The sequence below is a fragment of the Etheostoma spectabile genome, chromosome 3 (genome assembly GCF_008692095.1).
Source record: "Etheostoma spectabile isolate EspeVRDwgs_2016 chromosome 3, UIUC_Espe_1.0, whole genome shotgun sequence".
In the NCBI taxonomy this organism is placed as follows: domain Eukaryota; kingdom Metazoa; phylum Chordata; class Actinopteri; order Perciformes; family Percidae; genus Etheostoma; species Etheostoma spectabile.
Window position 1 is genome coordinate 6,931,136 of NC_045735.1, and position 24,065 is coordinate 6,955,200.

Genomic DNA, 24,065 nt, shown 5'->3' on the forward strand with positions numbered 1-24,065 from the left:
TAAGTGTATTTGTTTTTATACAACCATGTTTGGGTGGAGTTTGAGGCTGGTGTGGGCGGGGTTTATTAGTATGGACACTGCAATGCAAAGCTACTTCCTCATTTCGACATACGGTGCTACTCAGCATCTGCATCTGTTTGATTTTTGTGCAATATCTGAGTATATTATAAACCATATCCTATTATATAAAGCCTTAGGCCTTAGCCTAAGCCTATAATGGTTTTTCTCTGTTGGTTTATGTGTGATGCAGCTGTATTTCGCACTAGCCACTAGCCTTCAAAAGTCTCAGACACTGGATATTGTCAAATGTACAGGCTTTTATTGTTTTGCTGGTGTTTGTTTTCATAGGATTTTAATTAAAGTTATTTTCCACCGCGCTGCATTTCCGCCTGCAGTCCGTTTCCTTCTTCTAGATTTGGGTTGTGAGATTGCACCCACTCAGGGTAGGCCTATGGATTTTATAGAGAGAAAATGGAAAAAGAAAGTAGCTTCCAAATAGAAAGAAACTACAATTTAAGGATATGCTTTTTTTCTTCTTTTTTTTGCACAGGTCAACGTCCTCATCATGAAGCCCTTTTGTGTGTGGTCTGTTTATCACCTGCGGTGTACAAGAGTGCTGTTTGTGTGACGCAGCATTTCTTTTCACTCTGTGGGGAATGTTAACAAAATCTCTTCCTTAAGTGATCATCATTTATTGGTTCACTATTACTTGAAGCTACAATCATCGCTCAGTGTGAATCATCTGCTGTATGTGTGTCGTTCACTGCAGACAGTTACGTAATTTAATAACCTGGTTGGAGGCGTGTCCATAGTGCAGGTACAGTGGCACATATCCTGTATGGAGGATTTGACATGTGTGCTGTTTCAGTCTTCCACTGACACATCCGGGACACTAATTGACCCTCCCTTAGCCTACACTAATTCCAAACTGGCCTCTTTTCAGAGGCTTCATGCTTTACATGCCCGTTTTTAGATAGTGGTCTTTTTACGTGAACAGGACCATACTTACACACTCACACCTAAAGCAAAATGTTACCAGGGCCAGGGAATATACACAATAAAGGATTCTGGAAATGCAATGAAATTGCAGTATGGCTTCAAGTTAATCAATACAGTGTTCAGTAAATGTAGTGATAACACAATTCAGCTCATGAGTTGACCATGAATTATTGGCTTTCTTTTCATTTCTATTGTAAGTTTCAGCTACCCATGTGTAGCAGTGGCCCGTGGATAGTTTTCCAAAATGTAGAGCTCACTTCATGTTTTCTCTGCTGGAAGTGCACCATAGGGTTCATTTCATTATGTTTTCTCTGCTGGAAGGGCACCTTAGAGTGCACTTAATAGTGTTTTTTTCCGTTTAAGGGCACCCTAGAGGGCCCTGCATTTCATTTTCTCCACTGGAGGAGCACCCTAATGGGCACTTTATCAAAATGTATCTACGATAGAGGCCTTCAAGAGGGCACTGGTTTTTCTAACAAGGACACCAATAGAATGTCGCCATTTCTTCCACCACGGCATGCACAAATGACATTTTTTGGCAATTCACAAGAAGATCTTTTGCTATTCAGATATTAATGTTTTCACTGGCAAGAACATGTTTTCACTAGGAAATGTAAAAAAAACAAAGAAAACATGCCTAGCAAGGGAAAGCCAAATATAGAGCAGTATTAGAGCCAAAAGGCAATTTAGAGGGGGTGGATGTGAGAGACAGCAGGGTGTGTTGTTGAGTGACGCTCCAGTGAGGGTGTGTGACTGGCACTAACCGTCCTCAGAGAGCCCGAGTCCAGATTTCTGTACTGAATTATTCTATGGAGGCTTTCAGCTTGACAGGAGAATATGATAGTGTGCACTATGCCAGCATGGGAGATTATACATTGTCCGCTCTCCAGTCTCAGCCACTCATGAACAGACGCCACAAAGCAGAGTCCCATTCATCATAACCTTTAACTGTCTATGATCATAACAAGATGTAACAATGATGCAAGCAATAATGGTGGTTGGTGTAGGAGTATAGCCTATATTAAGAAAAAAAGCATGGCCTACATTTTGATAGCCTTCTTAATAATATTTTGTAGCGGTCATGCCTGTGCTGTTTTGTAAAACGAAAACTAACTATTCAATTCCCTCTCTCAAATAACACATTCTTCTATTACGTCGGCAGATATTTTATCCTTTTAAGCATCACTGCAATGCAAAAATGGGTGTGACGTGAGGCAGGTAAAGGTCATACCGTTTCCTCCTCAGACTTTCGGACTTTGTTTACACATTGTTTTAGATTCGGCGTAGTGGTAAATTCTCCCAGGCTCAGTCTCACGCTGCACGATACACATAACATGGGACTCCACGTGCAGTGGATGACTTGTTTATATAACATGACAGACAGCCTCTGGACCAATGAACTCTCGTTTTTGTAAAGTCGTCATCTTCGCTATGGAAACCCGAAGTTTTCAGCCAATTGAGAAACGCTTAGAGCGGAGTCCGAATCGAGGTCGCGCGCTGAGCTCGCCGATTCGTTTAGTAGGCTCATTCACTACTGTCACCGTCTCCCATTGAGGAATGTTGGAGCTTGTACTTACCGTTTTATGCATTGGTCGGTTTTGCTTTAACTCGACACCGAGGACAACTGAGAGGAGACGATTCTCAGCAGCACAGGTTGGTTTTCTTCATTTTCACCTCTTTGCTGTAGTAAGAAGGCTTAGTTAAACAATAGGCCTAGCCTGAGTTGCGTAACTATGCATCGTACACTTATAACCTTTATGGACGCTGTTCGACTTGTTCTGTTTATTCATAGAGAAAGAAAAATGTCGGCTTTTGTGAAATGGCTAAAACAGTTATTTTTGGTAGCGGGTTTTGAACGATATCTTTACTTTTACATAACTGTCTCTGGACCGTGGATTGCAGGTCAACGTACGACGCTGAAGTTGGCTTTCGATTCGACAATAAAGGGAAAATGTAAGGGGGAACTTGTAGACCACTTAGAACAGGACCAGAAACAAAAGCACTGAACCAAAACTTGTCAAATCTGGACCAAATAATCCCAGAGAGGCTAAAGATTGTTAAACACAGTCTCAGATTTGTGAAAACGTTATTCTGTTTGTGAAAAGGCAATAAAGGGAGATTTTACTAAAGGCTAAATATTCTAAAACCCACAGTATCAAATTTGTGTAAAGAGAATTTTAAGCCTCACTGGGATAATTCAGTCCAGAATGGACAAGTCTAGGTACAGTGGTTTTGGATCTGGACCTGTTATAAGTGGTCTATGTGAAAAATAACAGGGGAATTTCCCTTTTATTGTATTTTCACAAATAAGATAAAGCTTTCACAAATCTGAAACTGTGTTTTTAAGAATATTTAGCCTATCTGGGATAATTTAGTCCAGATTTGACAAGTCTGGGTACAGTGGTTTTGGATCTGGACCTTTTCTAAGTGGTCTACAAGTTTCCCTTAAATTTCCCCTTACCTGCCGAATTGGAAGCTGCTAATCGGAAGCTAACTTCAGCGTCGTGGTCAACCACCCGTGTGTTTGGATTTCTGAAAAGCAGGTCAATAAAGTTTGAGGAAGGAATGTTTTTGTTCCCATTACAAATGTGTTTTTCTCTTATTTTCTTAAATGTAACCTTTATCTTGTGTAGGGTTGTCTATGCTTGAAATATGATATAGGCCTACACATAATTCTTGACTTTTAAAATGAGCTGTTTTCAGCCTCAAGGAAAGCTTTGGAAATTACATTGCCTCATTTTCACATTTGAGAAATGTGTTTTATTTCAATATATTAAGTAGACTTGTGTCAAATGTAATTGGGTGGACCTAAATAAATTGATTAGAATTTCCAAGCAACTAGGATTATTTTTAACTTCCAAGGTACTTGGCCTACTGTCCACACAGAAAACTGTCCCTGCCACACTGGATAGTACAACATGTTAATCCCATTCCAATGCTGTTTAGTTCAGTGTGATCTAAATATATCTGAATGAGCTTTATTAGATAACCTCATGTAGAGCTTGAGCTAATTTTGACTTTTAAATATTGTAATTATGTCTCCATATGACCACACAAAAAGCAGCTGGGAGTTTCCCTCAAATACAAAAGAGTGATTACCTTTTGATAACATTGTTTCAGCTACAAAATAGATACTTCATATCTTATCATTGTTATTATAATTATTATTTGGCTTATTGATAGTTTTCACAGTTTTGCTGATGCCAATGCTTGTCATAATTGCTAAGGTATAAGATGATGTACATGTAATAACTGTGTTGTATAGTGGCTGGTACTGTGATTTAGATCACTACAATGATGGCATTTTAATGAAATACTAGAGTAGGCCTTAACACGTCTTAAAAAAAAAAAAATGAATTGCTTAAACATTAAACCCGAGTATGTACAATATGTAACATCTTTGCAGTTATGCTATCCTCTTCAAATAACACTGCACTAGTGTCTTGCCCTGGGATAAACTGGATTGGGTAAATGACCAAGAAGAGTTAATGTCCAATCTGCCATAATTTTATATTCTTTATATTCTATCTTAAACTTTGTTCATGTAATTCCTGTTTCAAATTTCACTCATCAATGCACCTCGGAAGTCGTGGAGTGAAAGCATGTGGTTTTATGAAACAAGGCTACCACTGCTTTTGGATGCACTAAAGCCAAATCCATGTGACTGGAGCAGCGTTGTGTAATGCCTGAGATCTGTGCTAGTGTGTTAGGTGAATCAGTGCTCTAGCAGAGGGAGTTCAGTTTCATTATGTCACTCTTTTGCTCTGTTTTGAGAGTAAGTAAGTAAAATGTTTAAGCACGTCCAATTTGGGAAGAAAATTGTAATTTTAAAGTTAGAGTTACGTCAAACAGATTATGTAAAGAAAGAAGAATAGTCACGCTGAGTGTGCACTCTTACATAAGTAGCTGCACCCTGGTTTTGGGTGGGAGGAAACTGCAATATTTTGGATTTGGCGTCAGTAGGCCTACCTATTGCCAGTATTTCCTGGCTGAGGCTTAAGCAGACATAAATAGCTCCAACTACTTCTGGTCTGCTGTAAAGCTGACCAGACCAAAGCTGACTAAACCTGTTGCTCTAGTATTTTTGTCAGGTTTCTTTTAGAGGATAAATGAGATCTATATGCCCCTAAATACTTCTGAGTGGTCTTCTTTATTTGTTTGCCAAAAGCAAGTGAAACTTAACCCGTCTTTACAATGGATCTCATGTTACAACCTTAGAGTTGGCAAAGTTGTCATAAGGTCTCGTTTAATAACTGAATATGATGTTATATGTATGACTGTGCACAGCTATTTTTATATTGTTCGTGGATTCAGGGACACTGCACTGTGTTGCATACATGTTTGTTTAGGCCTATTTGACCTAGACTAAAGTGAACATGGACAATGTATCAACACTGTTTATCATTGGTTTGTGTCTGACCTGTGACCTTGGCATTAATGAAAATGCTGTTATTCTTGAGTGAGAGCCATTTTCTCCCCAGCGATTGTTTGTCAGTTTTTCCTCCTGCCTTTTTATTGGTTAATATTGGTAGGGTCAGGTCATTAGCTACAGAGGAGATATCTTGAATGTAGTTCAAATTATTTTAAAGCATTTTGTCTTTCAAACACTCATAAGTCATGATGGTTTGTACAAGGGGAAGGTTTTTGTTTGTGTCGTCTCTTTAGAGCTGTGTTGTTGTTGTTTTTTAATCTCTGTAGTATTACCTTTCATATGAAAAAAAAAGAGTCTTTTGGAAAATTTAACCAGATCAAACTGGTCTAGGGCTTTAGTCCGTCTGAAAAGGGCAAATAATGACCTATTTACAGTGCAGACTTTATCAGTAGTCTTGATATCGAATCAGCTTTCTGATGGTAAGCCACTATGGTACGCCGATGTACGTGTGTCTATCCTGCAGTGCCCTTTTTAATCTGTGGTTTCAAATCCCCATTGATTGCTGTTTGATTACTATTGATCTGCTATCTTAGAAATGAAGCTTACTCTATACTCTTACTCTATAAGGGTTTGTCTGTGTTTTATTTATTTTCTTCCTATAGACTCCTTCCCCACTCCTGAGGCTTCAGTTCCATGCTTTATGGCATTGCCATGTGGAAGGTAACTTAATCTCCCATCATTTGCCTTTTGGTCCGCCCCATGTCTGAGGGCAGTACTCCAAAGCGCTACCTGTACTCAACCCTGAAAGGGTGCGAAAGGAACCGGGAAAGGGTTGACTTCCAGATGGAGGAAGAAGAAGGCTCTCCCTGCGGCGCCCATAGCCAACTTCACTGCATGGCCGACAGTTACAACAAGGGTTGTGGCGGACGGGATGGAGTCGAACTGGAAGCGGAGTTGGGATTGGCCTCTGAGGGGAGCGATAGTTGCCATGAGCACCCGGCCTCGTCTGGCTCCCCACATGCCGACAGGAAGCGGTCACGCCCACCCTTACACGAGGATGTAGAGATGGGGGGCAGTGGCTCGAGTGGGAGCGGGACAGAATCCCATGGTAACGAGTCGCATGGCAATGAGTCCCATGGCAATGAATCTGTGAGCAGCTCAAATGTCAATGGCAAGGATTCTGCTTTCTTGGAGTCTTCATTGAGCAACAAGAGGTGAGGGCAAATCAAATCCCACCGCCATGGGGGAGCAGACCATCTAGGTCACGGAAGTGAGGTTCATTAAATGTAATATAAGGTCTATTTTTTCCTCTATGACTCATTGTTGGTCTGAGTCACTGGTGTAGTCTAGCAGTAACTGTCTCAGACCGACAGTATTTTATTCCTAATTATGAGACAGACTACAAAAGACAATTGCATTGACTTTAGAAATTGCTTTGTATTCAAAAGCGAAAGAAAATGTCTTTTCAGAAAAAATGAATATGATGCAGGCTCCATGCGGCTTAATTGTCCTGTTATTAAGTGATTTTAGTGTACAGTGTATTATGGTTGAAGGCAATTAATTTAAAAATAGGCACCTGAGAAGTGTAACCTGACCAAATGAAATGGTGGCAAGGGGCTGTGTGTGTGGGGACCATTCAATTTTCACATTTTCACATCACATTTGTTTTTTATACTTTCCGTGTATTTTTCAGTTCAATCATGCTTTAATTATCCCAGATAATAGAGTAAAAAAATAAAATAATGCTTTCCTTTTAAATATTGGAATTATTCTATATAATGAAAAGGCATATTTAGAGAAAAAGGTTTTTATATTTCAAATCCAGAAATGTTTGACCGGCCTGTTTGCTCCTTGTTAGCTACTGTCCATATTTGTATAGTCTTAAATACAGGGGATACAGATGGTATGTTTGTAGCATTCCAAGTGAGTCCTAGACTCATTTTATATTTTTAATCTTAAATCATTGTTGTGGTCTTTGATAATGTTCCGTTGTGTGGTCCTCTGTCAATAACACCACGTTTTGTTCATGGTTACAGCTCAAACTCTCACAGCCCCTCGCCACCAAGCAGCTCCAACGCCTTCAGTCTGGTGAGCTCCGAGCAGGACAACCCTTCAACCAGCGGCTGCAGGTACATATACATCTTTCATCTTACTTTACCGTTTCACAAACTTCAAAAAGTTTGACAGAAAATAAACAAAGACAGTAGAATATAACTTATTTATTCCTCCTAAAATGAAAGGGTAAAAAGTTCTCCAAGGCAAACAAAGGCAAATAATGTCAATCAATCCAATCATGCCCCAACCCTTCAAATACTGGTAGCACCTTCCCAAGGTGTGACAACTCTGGTGAAACCATGTCATTTTGACACACGTGTATCTGTCTCATGCACGCCTTGCAGCAGCGAACAGTCAGCCAAAGCTAAGACACAGAAGGAGCTCTTCAAGACCATCAAGGAGCTGAAGATGCACTTGCCGTCAGAAAAGAGGAGCAAGGGCAAGTCCAGCACCGTCAACACGCTCAAATATGCGCTGCGATGTGTCAAACAGGTGAAAGGTAAGACTCGCTTTTGTTGGCACTTTTATCAGGCTAACTGTAAACACGCAAGCTATGACTTATTTGCTACTTTTCATCATTTGTTTGTGATGGTTTAAAAAAAACAAAAAAAACATGCAAGAGTGATTGGGTTCTATCCAATCAGATGTCTGCAAACTATCAAACCGCTAGACACTATTGACAATCGCTTAACTTTAACAGCAGTTGTTTTGAGTGACAGAGGATTCAAGGCTTTTAAAAAACCGTCTTGCAATGCACTTACTTTAAGCCGCATGAGCGCAAAAGAACATTTGGACACGAGTGCTGTAATTTATCGATGCAGAAGCAGTACATGATGCAAGAATTTCCCCAGTGTGGAATTAATAAAAATCTTATCTTAAATCTCATCTTATAATATCACAGACACAGTGAACGTCATTCCGTTAGAATGTTGGGTCGGAACTGGTTGTTTACTGATGATAAAACAATGTTAATTACACTAATTGAGTGCCAAATAGCAAAAGGTAGGTCCCAGTCGCTAATAAGTACAAGACGACTGTTGATTCAGTACTTAGTACTATGTGTTATAAATGTCAATTTTCTATACATGTCAGTGCTTTTTTTGATCTACAGAATCTGGTTTTACTTGTTCAAATGAAGGCTGGGATATGTGTAAATAATAAAATAATGATTCAGCTAGAGCAAGTTTTGTCTTTAAGCTTTTTGGGGCAATATCATTAGTAATAATAATATTTAAAACCTTCAAAGAGGTAGAGTGATCGCCTCTGGCAAGTTCCAGCGGTTAAACATGCAAAAAGCAGTATAATATGCCGTATGAGGGCGGTATATGATCAGGGTATGGTAGTATTTAGTGTATGGTACGGGTGAATATGGTCGCACCATACATTTTTCCTGCTTTTTGGACCTTAGCCGTCTATAAGCATGATAATTATAAACATGTCTTTTTTACTGATACTGTATGTGATATATTGTCTACATTGATCCGTCTTCTCTTTGCTTTGCAGCCAATGAGGAATACTACCAGTTGCTGATGATTAATGACAGTCAACCGCCAGAGTTTGATGTATCATCCTACACCATCGAAGAAATCAACAGCATCACCTCTGAATACACGCTCAAAAACACTGTAAGTACCTCTGATCTTCACCTCACAATAAGGTCAGCATTTATTTCTAAATAAAGAGCAAATGGAAATCTGTATAAGTGAAAAATTTGTATTTTGTGTGAAATTTACAAACTAAGTCATGTCTCAAATGCTGAAATCCGATAACTTTTAACAAACCAGGGGTATAGACAAATCATATCAGTACTACATCCACAATATTGTGAGAAATGTTCGAGCAGGAGTGAAAGAAGTATTCAGATCCTTTACGTAAGTGAAAGTACTAATTCCACACTGTAAAAATACTACCATTGGGAATATTACTTAAAAGTGCAATATGAAATACTGACAGCTTGGGTTTAAAATAGTTACTGCGGTAAAAATTCAAAATACCACTCGCCTGGTCCGCTGTTAACGTTAGCAGTTGGCGTTAGCAGTTGTTTTTGCGAGTAAATAACTCAGGTACTCTAGCTATAAAATTCAATGTGAGTAGCTACACAAATGTTTAAATGATATAACATGCCCGTCCCTAGTAGCTGTGATAAATTAGCCTGAAGCTAATGCTTTCCTGTTTAAGAGGAAATTAGCCAACTCTGTGTCCTTTTGGGTGCAAAACTTTCAAATCTTTCAAATACATCTTCAATATTTACCCGGGGTTTGTTACGTCTCTGGTCACCCAGCTGTCAGAAACATGCAGTTTTTTCATGTTGGGTAGAATCTATCTTCGTTGCTCCCGTTCGTTTGTTTGATGCTTTCATGGCTGTACTAACGTTACAGCTGTAGCACGCTGGGTTTAAGTTTTTACAGATATATCTGTAAACCCGGCCTGGCTCTCAAACTGGGCAGTTGATAACAACACACATTGCAAAACACAAACAGAAATTCCGTCACGGAATGGAAATTTTAAAAGGAAAAAATACATTGTTGCATTAGCATTTTTGTCAGAAAAGATAGTATTTAACTTTAGCATGTTTCCTTAATATCTGATGATGCATTGGGGTAATTTTGGGATTTATTACAGTTAATATACTACATACTGGACCTTTAAGTAAAAGTATGAAAGTATTGTCAGGATATGTACTTAAAGTATCAAAAATTCAGGAAAAATCCTCACATTTTAGAAACTGGTAAGGATCCAAAACAATTCTCTCATTTAACCAAGTGTTCAATCGGCTAATCATTTCAGCTGGACTTGGAGGCCCTTATATTGTTGGGTAGTTTAATTTATAATAAAACATTGTAATCAATTAACTACATATGTTCTGTGTGCAAAAATCTTAATTAGTAAAGTAACTAGTAACTAAAGCTGTTAGATTAATGTAGTGGAGTAAAAAGTACAATATTTCCCTCTGAAATGTAGGGGAGTAGAAGTAGAAAGTGGCATGATCAGAAAAGACTCAAGTCAAGAACAAGTACCTCAAGTGTGTACATAAGTACAGGACTTGAGTAAATGTTACATTCCACCACTGTGTTAGAGGATACATCTTCAGTGCTTTGAACATCTTGAAAACCTCTCTTTTTACCGACAGGATATTTTTGCTGTTGCCGTCTCACTCATCACGGGGAAAATAGTTTACATCTCGGACCAGGCGGCGTCCATCTTGAACTGCAAGCAGGAAGTGTTTAACAATGCCAAGTTTGTGGAGTTCCTGACGCCTCAGGACGTCAGCGTGTTCTACAGCTTCACTACACCCTACCGCCTGCCCTCATGGAGGATGTGCACCGAAGCAGGTACCAGCTATAACTGGAAATAGTTTTAATGTTCAACTGTTTTTATATGCAACTTGAAAGTCCTTACAGATTTGAAAATGTTGTCCCAGTGAAATAAACAAATATTTATTTATAACTGGGCGGTGCTGTTTCAACGCTGGAGTATGGTCTAGAAACACTGGCTTATCATTCTGGGCGGCGCTAAGCCCCAGATGCAGCAACGGTGCCCTTGCAAAATTATTAGCGACGATTGAAGAAAAGGCCTTACATGTCAGGTTTTATCCCAACGCTGTACATCCGGTAAACCAGAATGCAAGTGGGGCAACATGGATGGGAGATTTCAATCACCCTCATAGTGCCACATGAAACACACCCATACCACCTGTACACACACCAGCATCTATTTCCTTTGCATTACCCGCGCCGCGTGCTTATACACACATAGCAAATCACATCACTTTAATGAATGCACGCCTACTCACACACACCTGTTTGTTGAAGACATAATCACAAAATGTTGCTGTCAGAAGTTCTGAGTTACCGGTTTATTAGGTACACCTGCAGAAATCTAATGCAAAGCACTGCAGAAGCTCTGAAATAAGTCCTACATTTTGGGGGTCTTCTTATTGTTGACATTGTGTCTTGGATGAGTTAAGTCATGTCTATGGTAAACTTTGGAGCTGTAATCAGTGGTGATGTGTCATTGCATTGCATTACGTTGATTGTGTTTTTAATATTCTCCCACTAAAAATAAATCCACTAAAAACAGCTTTCAGAGATGTTCAGCTACATCAAATTATGCAATCCTTAAATCGGTTTTCTTTCTGGTTGGTCTTTTAATGTTACTCCTTTGTTCATCAACTTTAAATACTGTTGTTGATTCTGTAGTCTTACTTGAACAGCTTGTGGTCATTTGGGGGTGTGGAAGCTGTTATCAGTCCCGTGATGTCAAAGCAGTGCTGTTTTGCAGGCATCACTTGGTAATTTAAGAGGTTTAAGTAATGGTTGAGCAGCTTTATTTTTTGTTTACTTAAAGGTTTTTCCTAGTCTAGAACTTCGACTGTTATGAATCTTTAAACCTCAGTTGCGTAATTGTAGAAAACAGTGCCTCTCTTGCTCTTTACCTTAGATGGCTCATTTTGAAGTAATTAGTCTAATGCATTCGGTAATATATTAATCCGCCCTTCTCCCTGTCTTTTATTCAGACTTGTCTCCCACAGAGTGCATGCAGGAGAAATCCTTTTTTTGCCGCATCAGGTGAGTGACAGCAGCAGGCGCCTTCTCTAATTCAGTTTCCTTATCAAACAAGCTCGGAGTGAGGGTTAAGGGTATGGTTGAGAGGAGGGAGGAAGTCAGCAGCTGTGAGCTTTAAAATGTCTCTGTCCCATCTAGTTTATCAGCCATTCAGGCAAACTGAAGTTTATTTTTAAAAGCCTCTTTAGGTAATACTCCAATATTATGAAACAGTATTATAATATTGTGTGTGTGTGTGTGTGTGTGTGTGTGTGTGTGTGTGTGTGTGTGTGTGTGTGTGTGTGTGTGTGTGTGTGTGTGTGTGTGTGTGTGTGTGTGTGTGTGTGTGTGTGTGTGTGTGTGTGTGTGTGTGTGTGTGTGTTGTAGTGGTGGCAAGGAGCGTGAAGGAGATTTGCAGTACTATCCTTTTCGTATGACTCCATACCGGATGAAAGTCCAGGATGCTGAGCTGACTGAGGAACAGTTCTGCTGCCTCCTGCTGGCCGAGAGGGTGCACTCTGGATACGAAGGTGAGGCATCTGACCTCAACCACATGGTTTTACACACATTTCACACATGTTTATTTTACGACATGCCTTACTGACCCATATAACACACAACCCTATTTAATGCTCTTAACATTTGGGCTGCCACAGAAAGCATTTACTCATTTGTCTTTTTTTTCTTCTCTCTCCACAGCACCCAGAATTCCTACTGACAAGCGTATCTTCACCACCACACACACACCAAACTGTGTGTTCCAGGATGTGGATGAGAGGTGAGTGGACAACACCCCCAGTTATAATGGCCCACGTATTAAAAAATTGTCGGATTTAAATCAGGCTCGGGCTCATAATTACAGTTAATGTGTCGGGCCGGGCTCGGACACGTGAACGGGCTCGGATATGGTCTGCCTTGATTTTTTTGGCCCAATCTAAGCTCTACCACAAACACAAACACACACACACACACACTCTCATACACTCATACAAAACATTACAAGGTGTCACATTGTGTGTGCATCTGTGCTCCTGTGCTACTGCCCTGTTAAATAAAGTAAATGTTTGTCTTTAAAAAATCAAACTGTCTTTAACACATTGTTTTGTTTCTGAATCAGGGCTGTTCCTCTGTTGGGTTACCTCCCTCAGGACCTGATCGGGACTCCTGTGCTACTCAATCTGCACCCAATTGACCGACCCTTGCTGCTGGCTGTGCATCGGAAAAGTAAGAACATGTTTAATTCCCAGTGTTGTCTTAACCGATGGGGCAGGGGCAGAGAATCAGTTCTGAAAAGTTTATTTATTCAGGGAAGTTTCACTGTGAGAAAGCCTTTCTTTTGCAGGAACGCCCTGATCACATTTGCACAGTTACACCCACCTGGAAGCTGCCCAGTACAACCACAGTCTGATCTGCTGGCCACTGAGCAGCTCCACTGGGGCGGTTGGGGTTAAGGGCTTGCTCAAGGGCAGTTCAGTGGTGGTATTGAGGGAGGGGTAAGGGCTTGCTTCTCTAACATTTAGGCCAACACTGCCCCTGGTGCTTTCAACCATGCTTTAAACTATTTATGTTGGTCAGCTCTCACTCAATCACGCTCTACTTTTAGTTCTGCAGTATGCTGGAACGCCATTCGATTCCTCCTCAATCCGTTTCCGTGCAAGAAATGGCGAGTACATCACCATTGATACCAGCTGGTCGAGCTTTGTCAACCCCTGGAGTCGCAAGGTCTCCTTTGTCATTGGCAGGCACAAAGTCCGCGCGTGAGTATACCCAATGCATCGTTTTAGTTAAGGTTTTTTTGTCATTAGTCGGGGTATGTTAGAACATATTTCACTTTGAACATTCTAGTTGACAGTGGTCTGTGTGTTTTGCAGGGGTCCTGTGAATGAAGATGTTTTTGCAGCACCAGTTTTCCACGGAGGGAAGATCATGGACTCAGACCTCCAGGAAATTAGTGAACAGATCCACAGGCTGCTACTCCAAGTATGTCCCAACACACACTAGACGCCCACTTTAAAACACATTTTCATGTGTCTGTTTCTGTAACATCATTTCTATCTTCAGCCGGTCCACAACATTGGCTCTAGCGGTTATGGTAGCCACGGCAGCAATGGTTCCCATGAGCAACTGGTGAGCATCAGCTCGTCGGGCGAGAGCAACGTCAACGTCGTGGAGGAGACCAACAAGACCAAGCCTTCCAGGACTTTCCAGGAGATTTGTAAAGGGGTCCACATGCTGAAGAACCAGGACTCCCAGGTCTGCCTGCGCTTCCCTCCCCCTTGGCCCTCACCGTCGCCATCTAAGCCTGAGCAGAAGAAGACCTCTGAAAGTGAGTTCACTTTGGGTGCCATTCTCTGATCACTTTGACTCAAAGTCATAATAATCACAGTGAGAACATTTATTGTAAGTTAACACAAAGGTTGAGCACACAATACACATCTGTTAGTGAAAATAATCACACAAATAACCGCAGAAATAAATTTTCTTTTAAAGTATTTTTTAATGCACATTTTCCTCAAGGACTTTAAACAAACTCTCTAAAAATGTCATGCGTGCGTGCGTGTGTTCCTGCCTGCCTGACATTTTCCCTTTCCTGTCCCTCCAGCAATAGTGGCAGCTCATAAGAGTCCAGCGGTGCGTTTGAGAGACTCAGCGCCCCCTCTGCAGGTCAAAGACAGTACTGCAGTCAGCATGGAGGACTTCACCTGCAAAGACCAGACTGTCTGCTCCTACCAGCAGATCAGCTGCCTTGACAGTGTCATCAGGTAAACCGTGGTGTTTGTGTCCACGAATGATGATAGTTTAAAGATCCCTGTATGAAGTGTGCACTCTCTGATTTAATCCATTTCCGCTACTAAGGTACCTGGATAGTTGTAACATCCCCATCACAGTGAAGAGGAAGTACCAGTTCTCCAACTCCGATGATGAGAAGAAGGGCTCAGAGGATGGCATGCAAGCGCCTCAGGACACAAACCCAGGCATGTACACACCATGCAAATGTGTACATATACACATGTCACAAATCATATTATATCCAATTTTTGCAAAGAAAACCCTTGTGTTTGAACTTTGCAATAGAAAAGGTCTGCAAGTGCCTACATTGGTATGTTTGCTTAATGTAATTTCTTGGGGTATTTTCAAATGCTTCCCTAGTAATATCCCTAAAAGCAGTACAACCTAAGCCAAAAGGTTATGTAAGAAAATAAATCATTACAATTAATGCAATTATTATAATTGTGTCATAAATGAATTTTACTAAATGAACACACAAAACATATTGATCCAAAATATTTCAAAAGGTAGAAACATGTAAAAAATATATAAATATATATACATATACATATATGAGTTCAGTTCTTTAAGGGTTACCTAACAGGAGTTGGACTGTTATATTCTATGGCTTGGAGCTAACAGAGGATTGCTTTGTCCCCATCCACACCCTTTGATGCTAGATGCCCAGCCAGGCCTGTCAAACATGAAAGCACCTAAGAAGCCTTCATCTGGGGCAGTGGCTGTGGTGGGAGGCTCCCTGGCACCCCTCACCCTACCAAGCAAGGCTGAGAGCGTGGTGTCAATCACCTCACAGTGCAGCTACAGCAGCACCATTGTCCACGTGGGAGACAAGAAGCCTCAGCCAGAGTCTGGTGGGTGATGGTGAACATGCAGGTTTTCATCCTTTTATAACTGCTAGATAATAACTACTGTTTGATTGATGTTTATGGCTGTGATTTGTTCTACAGAGATTATTGAGGATGTCGTCGAAAGTCCTGTGCCCCTGGTTCAGCCTGTCAGCGTGGTGTCTCCCCCCAGCCAGGAGAAGGAGGCCTACAAACGGCTGGGACTGACCAAACAGGTTCTGGCTGCACACACCCAGAAAGAAGAGCAGGCCTTCCTCAATCGCTGCCGAGAGCTCTGCAACGCCAGGACCTTCCAGAAGGACTGTTTAACATATCTCCACAAGCAGAGAGGTCCAGTCAGTGCTGAAGGTACACAAGGCTTAGTAACTACATACACACCATTAACATTTTTGCTAGAATTAAATTGCTTTTGCTTTTTGTTTTTTATTTGTAACCCTACCTTCTGACTTTTCCATATGTAATCTCAGAATCATCTGGTCTTCGAAGTTCTGCCAAACAAGGCACCACCAGGCCTGAGACTACTGCCAGGAAGGGCAACCGCAACAGGAAAACCAAGAAGCCACGGATGAAGCATCCTGATTCGTCAGACAGCGCCGTATCAAACCGCAAACCCCGGCCTCCTCTTCAGGGTCTCAACCAAACCTCGTGGTCCCCATCAGAAAAATCACAGTCAGCTTTTAATGTCTCCTACCCAACCATGGGGCCTGCTTATCCGCTCTACCCCACAGCCCCAGCTCAAGCCCCCCACCCTGACTGCTCCCTCTCCACAGGCTTTGGAGAGGGACAGAGCACTCAAGCCCCACCTACTGCCTCTTCATTTGGTGCAACCATTGTTACACCTGTGGTAGCTCTGGTGCTACCCAATTACCTCTTCCCCCAAATAGGACAATTAGGTCCCATTGGGCAGCTGGGGGCTGCTCCTAGACCAGCGTTTTTCCCTGAGCAGACACAGACGCAACCTGCATACACTTCTCAGCAGCTCTTTCAGCCACCACAGCCAGGCTACTCCATGCAAACACAACCCCCCTACACCAGCCAACAGCCGTTCCCTGTGCAAACTGCCTTTACCCCCCAGCAGCCATTCCAATCCGCTCACACCCCCTTCACTACCCCCCAGCCTTTCCAGGCTGCTCAGACTGCCTATACTACCCCGCAGCCTTGCCAAACCGTACAAACCCCCTACACTACCACAAAGCCTTTCCAGGCTGCTCAGACTGCCTACACTACCCAGCAGCCCTTTGCTGCCCAGCCTTCTTTTCCAGTGCAGACTCAGTTTGTGGCCCAAACCCCGTATCCTGCTCAGGCCTTCCCTATGGCCATGGAACCCCAAGAAGGGGCGGGATCACGTTCTGCCACCCCAGCCTCTGGAGCAAGAGAGCCTGTCACGTCCCCGCGACTGTTTGAGTCACGGTGCAGCTCGCCCCTGCAGCTCAATTTGCTGAGCACGGAAGAGGGACAGCGCTCAGTGGAACGGCAGGACAGCGCTGCGCCCCTTGCTGGTTGCCACGGCTACAGTACAGTAGCTGCACCGGGGGCAGCTGGAGCAGCAGGGGAGAAGAACGAAAAGCCCCAACAGGTGAGAGTCACAATGTACCAAGTTAGAGAGAACGTATCTTTGATCAGAACTGTGTTATTAAGTTTCAACCACTCAAACACGCACCGACACTGACTGCCCGTGACAGCGCTGATGGTTTGCTGCCTTGTGTTTCAGGTGGAGTCTCCAGAAGATCGGACTCACAGTGACAGTAACTCCTCATCCTGCGACTTGCTGGACGTCCTGCTTCAGGAGGACTCACACTCTGGGACTGGATCAGCCACCTCCTGGCCACCCTGCTCCATGGCCTCAGGATCGGGCTCAGGCTGCAATGGCTGTGATACATCAGCTAGTGGAGCTTCTGGCAGCAGAACAGGTCCGTAGAGGAACACCCCAGCTCAACAAAATGGACTTACCTTTCATTTGAGCTACTTCATGATATTACTTCTTTTTGATTGGTTGGTATAAAAAATTATAAATATTACATTTAAAAGACTTATTTTTGACTGTTTTCCTGTCTCTCTAAAACTGTGTATAGGGAGCAGCAACACCAGCAAATACTTTGGCAGTATTGACTCTCTGGAACACAAACCAAAGGCCAAAGCCAAGACGAGCAGTAAAGGAGACTCTGAAGGCGGCCAGCAGACGAAGATCTCCATCCAAGGCGAGGGAGAGCTTTTTATCAAAAATGTTCTCCAGGAGCCCCTCTGGCTGCTGATGGCAAATACTGATGACAAGGTCATGATGACATATCAAATGCCATCCAGGTGAGTCACTGACTGGGTATTATTTAGGGTTTTTTGGGGCTTTGTGGTTAATTTCCACATTTGCAGTGAACCACTGTGTGTATCAGTCTTGTTGGTAAACTGTAATGTGTGTGTGGTCTGTCATCCATAGGGACATTCAGAGGGTTTTGCGAGAAGACAAGGAGAGGCTGAGGCAGATGCAAAAGAGCCAGCCTCACTTCTCCTCAGACCAGCGACGAGAGCTAGTGGAGGAACACCCCTGGATGAGGAGGGGAGGTCTACCTGCTGCTATCAATGTAAAGGTCCGAACCACACTCAAAAATACATATAGATATACATACATATACAGATTTACTTATATGGAAATAGTCAAATTGAAATATATTTGATATTGTGCTGTGTGTATGTGTGAAGGAGTGTGTGTATTGCGAGGACGCCACGGCGGCCCCATTCGAGGAGGACCTGTCACACATGGAAATGGGCGAGCTGGGCCAGGAGCTGGGCCAGGAGCTGGGCCAGGAGCTGGGCCAAGAGGTCCAGAACGCCCTAAGCCAATCAGAGGAGTCTCAGCCTCAAGCAGACACTGGCTGCTGAACATGCACGCTGCCAGCGGGGGGGGGACACTCGACCAGCCTTGGACATTTGTGATGCGCACACACACACATTGTAAATGTGAGACAAAAAGCTATGTGCCTGACCGCCTTTACAAACACATCTTTAAAATTTAAAATGAGGATGTGTGCCGCTCTTGTGTTGTCCAGAGGACTGCAGCTGAAGTGCAGTTCTTGAGCTGCCCATACAGGGGGCGGTATTGCTTCATTTGGGTCTTTGTATACATGACCCTCATGTAGTTCTTTTGCCAGCACACACACACACACACACACACACACACACACACACACACACACACACACACACACACACACACACACTCTTTCTCTCTCTCTCTCTCTCCCTCCTTCTCTGAAAGAACCTGGGCACAGCCTGTGTAGATATTTATTTATTTTATTGCTTCCCATCCTTCTTGTCAAAGGCAGAGCTTTACAGCAACATAAGCAGTTATTATTCTAAAAAATGTCATCTTATAAATATATTTGATTTTAATTTGCATTTTATTTTGACAGTATAACTGTCTTAAAATCATTTAAATAATTTTTAATGTTATTAACAAGCGGATGTTAAAATACTCTGCTGCCAGTTCAAATGTTGTGTTGCCACATGGTCTTATTTAACCTCCTTTTTTTCCCATTTTTGACAATGTGGAATAGTTCAGTCAGGACCACTTTGTCAAAATAGATTTCTTCATCTGCAATTTGTATTTGGCGCTATTGCTCTGTCCTGGGGCCTCCTCACACTTCCATGTGCACACTTGGAAAGCGGGGAGTATGATCCTCATAGGGTACAGAACAGAGCAGCATCAGTGACAGACACGGCATTGAATAAGTCAGACAACATAAATTTAAAAGGAGGAGTTGGGGTGGAGGTGGGTTGCAAGCACTAGCAGAGATGCAGCAAGGTAGGCTGGGAAAAGTGCACCAATTGGAAATCTAATCAAAAGAGGAAATCAGCTGAGCCATCAGCTGGTGTTCTGGCTTTGGAACAGTCAGCTGTGAGCAGAGATAATAGCCGAGCTTGACTCCGTGACCTGGCAGAACTTACGCTATGCTTCATTTATGGTGCACATTGGATGATGTTGGCTGGGTCAAAAGGAAGGGACCCCCACCTCTGTATAATGGGCGTGTTTTTATAAAAACGCTCATTAAATTTAGTATTTGCAATATCCATTCACAGAGCATTGTGCACCTGACTCAACAGGCAGCAGAATGACACGCAGGCTGATAATAACTTTCCTAAACCGTGACAATGTTATACATCGCACAATCCATTCATTTTTTCAAAAAAACGGCTATGAAAATAGTAGACGTAGCCTAATTTTTTTTTTTATAAAAAAAGGCCATAATTTTACGAAATGAACATCATGCTGTATTGAAGATGACTTGGAACGACCGATTGAGGCCATAAACGTGTTAGGAAAATGTTTACAGAGATAATAAATAAAGTGAAAAGTAGGGTAATTTCCCTATAGACTAATACACAAATGGACTTCTTTTTGGAGCCATTGGTGTTGCCCCCTGCTGGACATGAGGTAGAATGCAGGTCTTAGGCACTTCTTTATCGTCTTCACTTTTCAGGCACGGAAGTTGCTGATCACCATAAACTGCAGGATATTATAGTTCAAGCTGACAACTATAAACTGGAGTTAGCTAGTCCTTTTCACAGAAAAATTCAAAAGTGATGTAGGCCTCTGCAGAACCTTAAAACAGCACAGGTGCTGTGAAGAAACAGGCGTCATCACAGATTTAGAAGCTGCTGAAATACGTTTTGTTACATGAAACAATCAACAGCAGAAGTTGATCCATTAAAAAGCAGAGGTCGAGAGTATGGTGGTTTCCTCTTGTATAGAGGCTGCAAATCAAGGTCAAAGCTGAAGAGTTTTTATTGTATTCCCACTAGGAAGGTCCTTGGGAGTAGCGTTTCCCTTTCACCTCTATTTTCTATTTATAAATGATATATTTGGTTATTGAAACAAAAGTGTATCTATGTATAATGTCTATGTAAAAAAATGTCACGAATGTGTTTGGTGCAGCTTTACAAGAAATTGTAATTTTTTTTTTAGTACAAATCAGAGGAGATTTTTGTATTATGCAAAGTGACATTGTCTCTACTTGCCTCTTTTTTAGAGACATAACCTCCGCGTATTTTCTCACACATTTACTGAACTGGTTTCCCACACTGAGAAACATTTTTACAATAGTTCAAGCACTACCAAAAATGATTTTAAATCTTAAGTCTCAGTGCAGGTGTGTGTGTGCTGCAGTAGAGATCCTTGACCAAATTATAAGCTGATGATCAACACGCTGTGTACTTAAAGTCAGCCCTTAAATATAGAAGTACGGGAAAATAAGCAAATAAGGGGACCATGTTGCCTAAGTAACCTTCTATAGAAACCTGGGTTACACAGGAAATGGCAACATGCCCTCATGTCGTCATACCATGAAGTATTAAGGAAGGCATTGATCCACAGTGGCTTCATGTAGTCGAGATAAACAGTAGGAGAACTGGGAACAACTCTGGTGCTACAGCAGGTTGAGACAAGGCTTAGGAATGTAAAACAAACTGGACCAAGAACATCTCACTGACTGAGTTTGTTTTCAGGATTTTCTCTTTAATTTCTTGTTCTCTTTTCAGGATTTTTTTCTATTTTTCTATTCCTTCCTCTCTCGTGTGTTTTGTCTTGTTTGGCGAGGGTAGGAGTTTTTGAGTGTCGTTTGAGACGGACCCTACCTCTAATAAAACCCAGGTCAAGTTACTGTAAGCAGAACATAGCATGTGAATGCATGTGGGCAAAGCACAATGAACAATGTGGCCAATGTGAACAATGTGGTCAGATACTATGGAATGGGCTTTTTCAGAGAGTCTCTGCCTTTTAGTTTGTGGACTCTTCTGTCCGCTTTCTGTATCTATGAATGAATACACTGAGAGGACCTGCGTCTGTCACCACCTTCAATGTCTATCTCTTTTCAAAATAGATTGAGGGGGGCTGACAACGCCCACCTGTGTATAAACCCTTAAGGAAGCAAGACTGAATGCTGAGAGGAAGCCAGAGAATATTTAAGCCTTCATTCTCAAAAGGCCTTGCATGAAGGGAATCCATTTTTAAATGAATTACAGACTGGTGGGCTGTTGTAAACAGCCTTATCTGTAAATGCATACACACGCTACTGGCGCATGATGTGTATGATCATACATTTGTGTCTTTGCCACTGTATGTGGTATATTAACTAGGACAGTTCTGTGCATTTTTTGTAGGTAAGATGATGTGTTGTTTGAGAAACAATGTTGTAATAAAACAATGGAAATAGAACTGGTGTGACTCAGATGGCTTCCTTGACTCATATGCTCAACATATTGAGGTCATACATTGTTGGCTGGAAGAAGAAAGAAACTGAAAACACTGACAGGGAAAATAATTGATAGAATGTCGGCAAACACTCCAAAAAAAAATGCAGAACACAAAAATCATTGAAGTGACGTCTTCCGTTGTATTGTTTTGTCTGAACAACAGTCCAAAACCCAAATATGATGAATTTACCTTATTGTTAGACCAAGGAAATCAGCAAATTCTCTCATTTGAGAACCTGGAATCATCAAATGTTTCATACTACTACATAATACTAGTATTCAATTGTCAAAATAGCTACAGAATATGAATCATTATCTTCATTTTCGGTCAATCTAATAATTAGATCTACCAATTAATTAATCATTGCGGCTAAACATCTGGTGGCTGGACCACTGAATGGACCAAGAGAAAGCTGCCTATCAAGCAGGTTGTGGCCAACAACAGTAGTTCAACCGGAGCAAACAATAAACAATATTTATTGGGCTTCCACGGGAATGTTTGCCCAATTTTATGGCACATTTCACCATGTGTTTGGGCTAATGTGAGAGTATTAATGAAGTCAAATCAACTCATGATATACTTAATAATATACAGTAGAGTGATAAAAGCCCTCTGGTCCAGTAATTTGTCCATGAAGAAATCCTTATAAGCTGCTGTCCATTGCCTCTGTGCCTCTTTCAGAAGAAAGTTTCTTTTGGGATGCATCAAAAGTGGTACTCCAGATTGCATTTCTAAAAAGTTGGAACACCCATAAGAAAAACGTTGTTTTTTTTTAATGGTTTATTTTCTCAGATTTAACTAAGGTTGTCAAGAGTCACAGAAGACTTGCCACAACTTTTTTCAAAGGCCTACTGTAGTTGTAGTCCCTGGTAAACTGACCACCGTGTGTTTCCCTTTAAGTGATATGCATATTCCTGCACAGGCAATCAATAACTTCAACTACCATTTTAGATCTATGTCATTCCAAAGCTTGTTTTAAGTAACAAGATATGAAGGGCATTGTATGTTGCATGCAGCCCATAAACGCTGCTGTAGCTGCTGCTGCCCCACGAGAAGTGATTGTTCTCTCACGGTCGAAGACATTTAAGAAGAAGCCAAGGATGACAAGGATCCCTGGGGATCTGTTTCAGCACCATATGCTCGACTCTGCCGTTGAATCACTCTCACACCAACTGTTGCATTGCATTGGCCTTTAACCTCAGAATTCATATGCACGGTCACAAACACACAGCTGAGCTGATGCATATGGACCCAAAAGTCCTCCCCCCTGTCTGAGTTTTTTTTTCTTTTTCCCCGCTTAAACTAAATCTGGTAACGTGGTCAGCCTGTCATCTGTCGTTTTCAGTTAGGTAGCAGATTGTGGTGACACGCAGCGGAAGTATTCCAACAGTCAGTAGCTCTGGTTTGTGCACATATCCTACCAAAAACACACCATTTCATGTCACATCCTCAGCAAGATTGCTTTACTTCCCATAGTACTATGAATTTGCAGGAAGGAAATTACAGTTAGTTTGGCTATATTTTTTAATGGTCAGGTCAACGCTTTATTCAAGATTTCAGCTCATTGAGGTGTTGGTCTGAACACACAGAATGGGGTGTGACTGTAATTTAATTTAGCGGTGTCCCTAAAATCAACATCCACACCCATCCACCCACCTGCTTCCTTCATACACCCAAACATACTATACACATACTATGCAATAACACTGGCCTGACATGTGTGCAATCTCAAATACCACAATTATTATTATTATTATTATTTAACTTTTCACCATTCCAAATCCTTAATTATGTGAATTATGTAAATAATGTATAATAACATTCCTTTATGTAAATACCGTACGTATCCAATTCCTTATATTTCTTTATTTCTTGTATTTCTACTCTATTTATAATATTGTGCAACTACAACACAGAGTTTCCCTTCGGGGATCAATAAAGTATTTCTGATTCTGATTCTGATTCTGATAACACACTATAGGCTTACAAAACGTTACAATGACTGGTTTGTTTGGGGACTGAGCGTATGTTTATGGACATTTTACACTGTAATAATTAACTTGGTTATAAACTGGGTTTGTCTGAAATCTACAAGAGACCAAAATGACCAAAGGCGCATTTGTTTCAGTGAAAGACAGCTGTCCTATGGATGTAAAATTGTTTGATCCAGGGTTTTGGGGAGAACAAACAATTCATCATGGCTCACTAAATAAAAT

The 24,065-nt window shown here is 41.5% G+C and overlaps 1 protein-coding gene across 4 annotated transcripts; it reads left to right on the forward strand.

Annotated features, from left to right (window-relative positions):
- Positions 1-2,301: 2,301 nt before the first annotated feature.
- LOC116680760 (period circadian protein homolog 2) lies at positions 2,302-21,807 on the forward strand. 4 transcript variants are annotated; one of them, XM_032509527.1, is made up of 23 exons: positions 2,302-2,652; positions 6,034-6,585; positions 7,408-7,500; positions 7,771-7,925; positions 8,930-9,051; positions 10,557-10,758; positions 11,943-11,994; positions 12,358-12,500; positions 12,670-12,748; positions 13,088-13,194; positions 13,574-13,727; positions 13,842-13,950; positions 14,032-14,296; positions 14,573-14,732; positions 14,827-14,945; positions 15,405-15,611; positions 15,708-15,953; positions 16,073-16,731; positions 16,810-17,181; positions 17,317-17,515; positions 17,678-17,906; positions 18,037-18,187; positions 18,300-21,807. In XM_032509527.1, exons 2-23 carry the CDS (start codon positions 6,131-6,133, stop codon positions 18,477-18,479), a joined length of 4,458 nt encoding a protein of 1,485 aa, XP_032365418.1. In that variant the 5' UTR covers positions 2,302-2,652; positions 6,034-6,130; the 3' UTR covers positions 18,480-21,807. The 4 variants fall into 4 exon arrangements, with proteins under 4 accessions (XP_032365418.1, XP_032365417.1, XP_032365416.1 ...); XM_032509526.1 differs by having other exon boundaries at positions 15,420-15,611; positions 16,073-17,181; XM_032509525.1 differs by having other exon boundaries at positions 2,303-2,652; positions 16,073-17,181.
- Positions 21,808-24,065: the final 2,258 nt, after the last annotated feature.